Source organism: Cicer arietinum, chromosome 1, assembly GCF_000331145.2.
Source record: "Cicer arietinum cultivar CDC Frontier isolate Library 1 chromosome 1, Cicar.CDCFrontier_v2.0, whole genome shotgun sequence".
Lineage (NCBI taxonomy): Eukaryota > Viridiplantae > Streptophyta > Magnoliopsida > Fabales > Fabaceae > Cicer > Cicer arietinum.
The window spans coordinates 51,127,643-51,137,683 of NC_021160.2; the positions used below are offsets into that span (position 1 = coordinate 51,127,643).

Genomic DNA, 10,041 nt, shown 5'->3' on the forward strand with positions numbered 1-10,041 from the left:
GGAAGAGCGACTCAACCATTTCTCCGATGAAGTCACCAACAATACCTCATGGATGGCAATCAAGGAAGGAGAAAACTGCGCCGCCGAACAGAGAGCCGCTGAATGGGGCTTAGTACTCAAAACAGACGCTGAGACAGGGAAACCGCAAGGAGTGGCAGTTAGAAAGTCCGGCGACGAAGATTCCAATGTTAAAGTTGCAACTAAAAGGAATTCGAACAACTCCGGTAGAAATTCCGGTGAATCTTCGGAAGGCGGTGAAGTACGCGGGTTTCCGAGAGTTTCGGAGGATTTGAAAGATGCTTTATCGGCTTTTCAACAAACTTTTGTGGTTTCGGATGCTACCAAACCCGATTACCCGATTTTGTATGCAAGTGCGGGTTTCTTCAAAATGACGGGTTATACATCAAAAGAAATCATGGGAAGAAACTGGTAAGAATATAGTAATTAATTATTTTATTACTATTGAGTGAAAAGTTACTACTGCACTACAATTTTATATTTGGAAGGGCCGTTTTTAGTTTTAACGGTAATAACAGAATTTTGATTGCGGGTTGGAGTGGGGTCCAGTCGATTTTTACAGGGTTCGGATACGGATCCGGAAGACGTGGCAAAGATAAGAGAAGCGTTGGAAGGTGGGAAAAGTTACTGTGGAAGGTTACTGAATTACAAGAAGGATGGAACTCCCTTCTGGAACCTTCTCACTATTTCACCCATCAAAGATGAAGATGGCAATGTGCTCAAGTTCATTGGGTAATCACTTAACTTCTTTCTTTATTTTTTATTATATATTTCATTGAGTTTTGTTATTTTGATAAACTAACACAATTTAAATATATACACAATTATATTGAATATGTGATTAATGATTATAATAAAGTGTTATAATTTATTAATCATTTACATAACACAATTAATTATAATTTTACACATTATTACCCATGACTTTTAAGTCTTTTCAAATATATGTATAAATTCATTTTTATTTTGATAAAGATATGTGTATAAATTCATTAAACAGCTAAATTATATATATATATATATATAATTTTACCTGTTCAAATAAAAATTATATATGTTGCAGTAAACAAAAATAATACATCATATAATTTAACTACTATTTAGATTCAAATACCTACACATCAAAATTGTATTTAATGATATTTAAAATCATAATTAATATTGTTATTTAAGTGAATGATATCTTATTATATTTATTAACCATTTGAAGTGTGTTATGTTGTCATTTCTATTTAAGTTATTGTAGTATTATTATTATTTTTTTGTTAATAAAATTATAGTGACAGTAATATCAATAGTTGTTAATTTGTTTACTATATTATTTATGTGAGTTTTACGACTACTTTTATAAGTGTTTTATAAATGGTCTACCATAACATTATTATAAATTCTAAGAAAGGTCGACGATATTATTGAGAAGTCAAAGTTGATCACCTTCTTTATTTTTATAGATAAGACAATAACTTAATCATAGTAAGGATGAGACTATTAACTTTTATTTTTAAGAGATACATCGATTTGAATTGTTGTCATTACTCATTTATTTACATTTGGCAATGAAATGAGAGATGGTTGGGGACCAAAATTGACGTTTTATTACAATAGACTATGTCACACAAGGTGTGTGTCGTGCGTTGTCTGTTGAAAATTTTAAGATAAAAAGTGTGGGGGCATGGCAAGAGATGCATGCATTTCTTTCACCCTCTAGTGTGATAAGGACTACACTATATATATATATAGAAACTGCCAAAGACGGCTAACTCTTTATGTCAATTGTTTGTTGTGTTTGCAAATTTCTGACTCTTGCTTTTGATGAAGGTGAAGGTGCTTTTTGCCAATGACATGAAATGTACATAACTTTTCAAATCAAAATCATGAATTGTTTGACACTACCTACCTTAATTATCAGAAGAGAATACCGTAATTTTCTGGGTTGAGATTAAGATTTAATCCCATTATTTTGATGATTATAAAGAATTAGTCCCATATTATTGATAACCTATGACTATGAGGTGGTGAGAGTATACATCGGATCTTTTAATATGTTGGACCAAATTGGACCACTATTTATTTATTTTTCGTACATTTTTGGGTGTGGATAAAGATGGGAACCTTTGAATTGATTGGGTGTGGACCTTAATGAAACGAAAGCAAAATAGTTAGTGGGATGCTTACCCAATGTGTTTTGTTTGTGTTGACCGATGATTGTGGCAGAATGCTTGTGGAAGTTAACAAACATACAGAGGGGTCCAAAGAGAAGAAGCTACGGCCCAATGGGTTGCCCGAATCCTTGATTCGATATGATGGTATGATATTATTGGATGGATCTTCTTCCATTTCACGTTCATTGCAATCATACCTTGACAAAAACAATGGTTTAATCGCAAATTATTTTAAGAAATATTGAAAGGAAGCCAAAAATAAAATGAAGTAGGATAAGTAATTAAAAACAATGGTTTAATATGAAAATATGCATAAGCAATCAAAAAGTGAAAATCACAATATTAATTTACGTTATATGAATAATTATTTTTTCTAAAAATAAATGAAAAAGTTATCTCTCAATAGAATAAAAATGAAAATCCAAATATTTTTCAATTGTTCCATAAATAAAAAACAATTGGAACTCTATATATTTGGATTGCCTACGTTAAAAATAATATTTGAAATAATAAATTTTTTCTCTAACAATTTTATTACTGTAGTTTCTTTTTAAAACAACCACTATTATGGTTTCGAGTGTATATAAATACACGCTTATCAGTCCAAAAATAATACTATCTCTAATATATTAAATTATAAGAATAAAAAAAAAATATATACTAAAAAAAATGTCACATTTTCTGAACTGAAATTTTTTATTTTTGGATTCAAAACAAACAACAACTTATTTTATGTTGATTCGTTTAATATTATTACTCTAAGAATACACTCAAATTAATTTGTTAATATTGTAAAGAAATGACTATTATAATTTGGATGTTTACCTTTTAGTACCTCATAACATACCATGCAACAATAAGACATTTTCATATATTTATTCAATATCATTATTGTTATTTTTTTCTCACTCACAGTATAAAATGAGTATTTAAATGTCCATCAAACATTTTTCATATTCAATAATTTAAATAAAAGCTCTATTATTTGATCACACAAATCAAAATCGCGTGAAATACATCAGATTGTGTGGGGCAGGATTCCAAGGAAGGAGAAAATATTATTATAACAAGACTATACCGTATACTATATGATGTTTGGTGTTAAGTTTTGATGTCCCGAAAACATTTCCCTTTGAACAATACGATGATTTTTTTTTCAAGAGTTATGTTATTTAGACTCACCAAAAGACATTGTATACTAATAAATGTCTAAGTTAGATTGAGGTGAGAAAAAAATAATTATAAGGTAAAAACAAAGAAAACTAAGACATGACTATGAAAGAACAAACTCCTTTAAATCTTTTTCAAGAATTAAATTTATACTAGTAGGTATAGCTTCTAATTTTCCGACATTACGATGCAAATGCAATAATAAGATATTTTGAATAGAGTTTGTTGAACAGCAGTAACATCTTGTGTGTTGCAGCTCGTGAAAAAGAGAAGGCTACATCTTCTGTATCTGAGTTACTACAAGCCATAAAGCGTCCCCGTGCATTCAGTGAATCCGGAAACCGTCCCTTCATTAGAAAATCAGGAGGAGGTTCTGAAAATGTTGAAGAAAATGCAGAGAAGCTAGACAAGAAATTAAGGAGAAAATCTGATAGTGCAGCTACTTTTAGACCAAAACCACAACCAAGAATAAGTAGAAATTCAATGGAACGAATCAGTGAACTACCTGAAAATAAACTTAAAAGCTGTCATCGCCGTTCTTTCATGGGGTAAGTTTTACATGTTCTTTAAATAATCATTAATAACTGCAACTTTTTTAGTTATTTGCATGTTTGGATTCACTTTTGTGAGAGCCAAAAGTGATTCTAGTTTTAAGAAATGTAAAATCCAATTTGACATGTTTGAGTGTTCTTAAGTAGAACTAGAGTTTATTTGGATTATCTTATTTGAGTTATCTTTGAGAGTGAGTTTATAATGTATCTATAAGTTTATTCTAGCTTATTTCTTTAAGCTCTTTAGAATAGTTTAAGAAAACAGTTAGACGTCTTTTATTACATAGATAACTTATATGTAAGCACTTATACAATAAACTGATATGCTATAAACACTTAATTAATTTGTTTATCTAAAATAGAAGCTTATTTTTACTTTTGGAATGAAATCTAACTTAAAGATGAGATTTGAAGTTTTTACTCCAAACTTGATTTTCAGTCTCAAACTTATTGTGCAACTTAATTTTACGTAAATATATCTGAACCTAAATTAATTTACATTCAATTACTTTTAACCAAAATCAATTTTATGTAAATTACTTTTAACCGAAATCAATTTTGGTCACAGTAGAACAATACAAACACTATATCTTCAATTTATATATATGATCGTTCTATTTTTCATTTCTATCTTTCTATGGTTCAGGTTCATCAGGAAAAGTCATTCCATTGATGAAAGCATTGATAATGAAGTTATTGTAGACATCAGCTCTGAGAGTGAGGATGATGAGAGACATGATAGCTTTGAATTTGACGACAAAGAAAAACACAGAGAAAAGCGAAAAGGTTTTGATCTTGCTACCACACTTGAGCGAATTGAGAAAAACTTTGTCATTACTGATCCAAGACTTCCTGACAATCCTATAGTAAGATTCTTTGAATAGTTCGTATTAGGATTTAACTCGTCTAAAATAAATAATTAATTTAAAGTAAAATTAGCAATCTCAACTATTTACGGTTATTCGAACATATTCGTGATGTGTAATGCATGCAACATCACCAATTAATTTACTCATCAAATGTTAAATTACTTACTTTATCTTCCTAACATTGGTAGAGTCAATTTTTTTTTTTTATATTACATTGAAAATGTTTCCCTCTTTTGTTGGACTCTTGTACTAATAAATTAAAGTTTGCATTTGGTTTTTAATTTTTCAGATATTTGCATCTGATAGTTTCTTAGAGCTTACAGAGTTTAGTCGTGAAGAAATCTTGGGAAGAAATTGCAGGTATATTTTAATTTTTAAGTTGAATATATGTAGTCATTTCATTAACATGCAAACAAATATGGCAAGTGTACTAATGCTAGATGGAAGCTACTAAGCTAGTGATACAAATTTCCTTTCTGAAAATTTAGAAAGATTGATATACCTAGAAATAGTAATGATATATAAAAGTAGCTTTTAATTTTACAATGTCAAAATTTAGTTTATTTACCTTACATGCTAATTGGCTATTTAGGTTTCTGCAAGGACCAGAAACTGATCCAGCAACTGTGAGAAAAATTAGAGAGGCAATTGACAACCAAACAGAAGTTACCGTGCAACTAATCAATTATACAAAGAGTGGTAAGTTTTTTTATTTCTGCAGGGAAAATGACTTTCATATATATAGTTTGTATGAAACATCTCATTGAGTTTAAAATGATAGGACATGTTTTCGGAGATATTCAATTTCACATTATGTAGTTTGTTATAAAGATATAAAAAATACCATTGCCTAAAAAAAAAATCAGGAAACTTGAATCCGCTTTCTATGTTTAAAATAATGTTACAAATATTATTCTACTTGCTATTTAAGATATTTCCTTGCAATTTCCAGGTAAAAAGTTCTGGAACCTATTTCATTTGCAACCTATGCGCGATCATAAGGTATTTCTTATGACAATCCTCTGAAGATGTTACATCTTTCTTTCAATATCTTACCGTACAATTTTTGTTTTGTCCATAAGGTGTCAGCTTAATGATAAAAGCTTAACCTTGTAACTTTAAAGAACAGAGTCCAAATGGTCGTTAGTATCACATTTTTGTTTTGGATAATACACGAAGGTAATCTTTTTCTTGTTGGTTAAATAGGGAGAAGTACAATACTTTATTGGTGTTCAACTTGATGGTAGTCAACATGTAGAGCCTCTTCACAACTGCATTGCAGAAGATTCTGCAAAGGAGGGAGAACAATTGGTTTGGTTTCTATTAAATGCTTTATTAGTTTCACATACATTGGAATCTCAAGTTATTGCTACATCGTTAATATTCAAACTTTTTGCATTTATTTTGAGCATTTTCTGTAATAGTAGGAAAGTTTGTTTAATTTATTATGCTTTGCATTTTTCATATCATAACAAGTTCATGTGACATTCACACTCAGGTAAAAAAAACAGCAGAAAATGTTGGTGAGGCAGTAAGGGAACTTCCAGATGCTAATCAGGTATTAAGGTGTACTGTACTGGTTAGCTTTTTGTCTTTGGAAATTCTATTGACTTTTCCTTTTTGTGATATCGCCTTTTTGTGATATCCAGAAACCGGATGATTTATGGATGAATCATTCGAAGGTGGTTCGTCCCAAACCTCATAGGAAGGATGATGATGCTTGGAGAGCTATCCAAAAGGTAGCATTTGAGAATGTGTCAAATTTTCCTCATATCTTGTTATTTAATATTTACCATTTATGTCAACTGAGTAAAGATTTAGGAATTTATTTTACACTATGATTACAAATTTGACAGTCTTGTCAATATTTTTTGTTTGTCTTTCTATAGTTTCTTTAGATTTCAGGAAATTAACATAGTTTTTTCTTAAATCATGTATCATATTGAAGATTTTACTTAATTTGAATTGGTAATCATGACATGAATGAAACCCGTTTAGATCTTTCTGTATTCCACAGCTTCTTCCTAGTCGGTTGAAGAATGTCTTATGCTGAGTTATGTTGCTTTGGCAAATTGTTGTGACCTTGGTTCTTGGTTTTGCAGATTCTAGAAAATGGAGAACAGATAGGCCTAAAACACTTTAGGCCAATTAAACCTTTGGGGTCTGGAGACACTGGAAGGTTTCTTTTTTTTTTGTTTTCCTCCCTAGTTCTCTTTTCCATTTTTCTCATCATTTCACAACTGCTTGAGCTAGTAACATGGCATACCACTGAACTACTCCTTCAGAGACTGATATATTATTATATACTACTTGCTTTCAGTGTGCATCTAGTGGAGCTAGAGGGAACTGGTCAACACTTTGCCATGAAGGCTATGGATAAGGGTGTTATGCTCAATCGCAACAAGGTTCTGAATTTGATTATCTATAACTTCATAAAATACAATTTACCAATCCAACCTTTTAATCATATTACATTGTGTAGATAATAATCAATACAAAAATGTTTAAAACCATTATTAATTGAAGCATGAATTTTCATGTTTTTCTACTAATCACATAAACCTTACTATTCTGATTGTGTAAATCAAGTTATAGCAGCATTTACCACTTGTGATAATAGGATGGCCTTTTATACTTTTCACAGGTGCATAGAGCTTGCACTGAAAGAGAAATCCTTGACATGTTGGACCACCCTTTTTTACCCGCATTATATGCTTCCTTTCAGGTTTGAAACTCAAATATTACTTTCAATTTTCAAATAAGTAACTCAGTAGTTATCGTTTATTTAATTCAGAATTTATGCAAGAGCAAGCATGTTCATGTAACTGCTTGCTTCATATATTGAATTTACCAAATATTTGGAACTTGAATGATTTGCAGACCAAAACACATGTTTGTTTGATAACTGATTACTATCCCGGTGGAGAACTATTCATGCTTCTTGAGCGGGAGCCTACAAAGGTTCTCAAGGAAGATTCTGTGAGGTATATTATGCTACTGCACAAAAAAATTATGTATATACAACAAAAATTAAAAACAGCAGTGCACTAAGGCTTTCAATAACTGCTATTATAACAAAGGGCCATTCATCAACTATGTGTTTGCTACTTCATCTGTTTCTCTAATTTTCTTTAACTAACATTAAGTTCTTGATATTTATAGATTTTATGCTGCTGAGGTAGTGATTGCATTGGAGTACCTTCATTGTCAAGGTAGGTTCTTATTCAGAATACACAGACACACATGACATTATGATAAAATCATTGTTGTTGCCTTCTTTTCAAATTAATGAAACTTTCTTATAACTTGGTAGATATTTAATTAAAAATACTTCTGAAACTTTGGGACCTACTTATTTATCAAGTCATCCAGTGTCCTGACCTACTACTAGAAATTACATGATCCTTTGTATCACAAAGATACAGTCCTTCACAAGAAACCTTGCCACTTATTGATTGGTGAAAACTTGCAGGCATAATTTATCGGGATTTGAAGCCAGAAAATGTGTTGATCCAGAGCAATGGGCATGTATCTCTAACAGATTTTGATTTGTCTTGTTTAACATCTTGCAAGCCACAGGTATCTTAGGCAAGAACTTCATATAATGTGGTATTAGCAATATTATAACTAAGGCCACTGAAAAGTTTCACTGACATCCAACTACACTCTTTGCAGCTTATAATTCCAGCTACAGAGGAAAAGAATAAGAGGAAGAAAAATAAGAAGAGACAAGAGAAAAGTCAACAGGTTCCAATGTTTATGGCTGAACCAATGAGAGCCTCCAATTCTTTTGTTGGCACGGAAGAGTACATAGCTCCGGTTTGTATTTCCTGGCATATTAGGTCGAATGCATGAATTTATATACATTTGATATGGTGCATTTTCTTATATTATCAAACACTTCACATTTTGTTAACAAAATTGTTCCATTATGTTTTTAATGACAAGCTCATACTTTTACTAACATGGATCTGTTTGTTTAATTTAAAGTATAATTGCATTTTTATCAAAAGACAAAAAAGTTACTCGTATGGAATGTTTAATGAAAGCAAGCATGAACCAATTGATATGTGGACAAATATTGCATTGTTTTTCCATTCATTGTTGATGGCTGCCTATGCGAGTAGAAGAGAATCTTATTGTGAATTGGTGCTATTTGAACTTCTTCGGAAATGTATTCATTTCTCAGAATTTGTTGTCACTGACAATTCAACTTGTGCAGGAAATTATAACTGGTTCAGGTCATACTAGTGCTGTGGATTGGTGGGCTCTAGGTAACTTTTAATTCTCATTAAAAAATGCATTTACGAATCTAGACCAGTTCTAAACATTCACAAAAAAAGAAAGGAAAGTTGGATTGCATTTTATATTTAGTTTGGGCAGTGGTGGCTATTAATCTTTCCACAGAGAATTCTCTTTAACACTTTTCCTTTGTTGCCATTTCCCCCCAAGACTAAGCAGATCCAATTTAATGTTTTTGAAAGTAGAAATTGAACTAGGTATCCAAAGCCAACTAAAATGCTAGAAATTAACATTTATATCTCCTAATCCTTGAGGCATCTGTATCACATTTAAATATCGCGATTAATTGTTTTTGATAAGTAAATGTTAGTTGTTAATATGTTAGTAGCATATTAGTAGCTAAGGTTTGAACCCTGAAACTACGTCTCAAACTTCTTCAAGTGTCCCCGCCCAAGTCCCCAATCACTTGACCATGGTTTGAGGACAAGTGTTGTGATTAATTGAAATCATTGGCCACATTATAACTTGTTCAACTCTTTCACATACAAAAGGCAGCACGCAGATAAATATATGTTTATATTTGGAAGTATATTAATTATATCACATTGTTTGACTTCAATTAATGCTCTATTTTAGGTGTTCTTCTGTATGAAATGCTTTATGGGTATACGCCATTCAGAGGAAAGACAAGACAGAAGACATTTGCAAATATTCTTCACAAAGATCTTAAATTTCCTAAAAGCAAACCGGTGAGATTGTTTTTCTACGTTGCCTACGGGTTTCTTTGCTACTCAACTGCTATGAGTTAAGTTTAGATGGAGTTTGATGAATTAAAGGACCAGGGTTTAAATCTTGATGAAGAAGGAATATTAACATAACTGTTAGAATAACAAATCTTTGCAAAAAACAATATTGTTAGAATAACAAGTATGGTTATAAAGAAAAAACAGACAAATAAAGGCACACAAGAATATCAATGATTCCACCAAATGACTACGTCTTCAAGAACAAAGTGTCTGCTATAGTCTT

At 31.1% G+C, this 10,041-nt stretch overlaps 1 protein-coding gene across 2 annotated transcripts in view; it reads left to right on the forward strand.

Annotated features, from left to right (window-relative positions):
• Positions 1 to 10,041, forward strand: part of LOC101496248 (phototropin-1) — a 12,663-nt gene that overhangs the window by 1,692 nt on the left and 930 nt on the right. Inside the window, exons 3-22 of one of the 2 annotated variants that reach the window (XM_004486999.4) lie at positions 1 to 429; positions 568 to 750; positions 2,233 to 2,324; positions 3,607 to 3,898; positions 4,548 to 4,767; positions 5,060 to 5,130; positions 5,363 to 5,469; positions 5,723 to 5,772; positions 5,977 to 6,081; positions 6,269 to 6,328; positions 6,420 to 6,509; positions 6,873 to 6,949; positions 7,091 to 7,175; positions 7,415 to 7,495; positions 7,651 to 7,754; positions 7,933 to 7,982; positions 8,243 to 8,349; positions 8,446 to 8,589; positions 8,993 to 9,044; positions 9,649 to 9,761. In XM_004486999.4, coding sequence (XP_004487056.1) covers positions 1 to 429; positions 568 to 750; positions 2,233 to 2,324; positions 3,607 to 3,898; positions 4,548 to 4,767; positions 5,060 to 5,130; positions 5,363 to 5,469; positions 5,723 to 5,772; positions 5,977 to 6,081; positions 6,269 to 6,328; positions 6,420 to 6,509; positions 6,873 to 6,949; positions 7,091 to 7,175; positions 7,415 to 7,495; positions 7,651 to 7,754; positions 7,933 to 7,982; positions 8,243 to 8,349; positions 8,446 to 8,589; positions 8,993 to 9,044; positions 9,649 to 9,761 — 2,512 coding nt within the window. The remainder of the gene's footprint in view (positions 430 to 567; positions 751 to 2,232; positions 2,325 to 3,606; positions 3,899 to 4,547; positions 4,768 to 5,059; positions 5,131 to 5,362; positions 5,470 to 5,722; positions 5,773 to 5,976; positions 6,082 to 6,268; positions 6,329 to 6,419; positions 6,510 to 6,872; positions 6,950 to 7,090; positions 7,176 to 7,414; positions 7,496 to 7,650; positions 7,755 to 7,932; positions 7,983 to 8,242; positions 8,350 to 8,445; positions 8,590 to 8,992; positions 9,045 to 9,648; positions 9,762 to 10,041) is intronic. The other variant, XM_012715938.2, reaches the window with a different exon arrangement.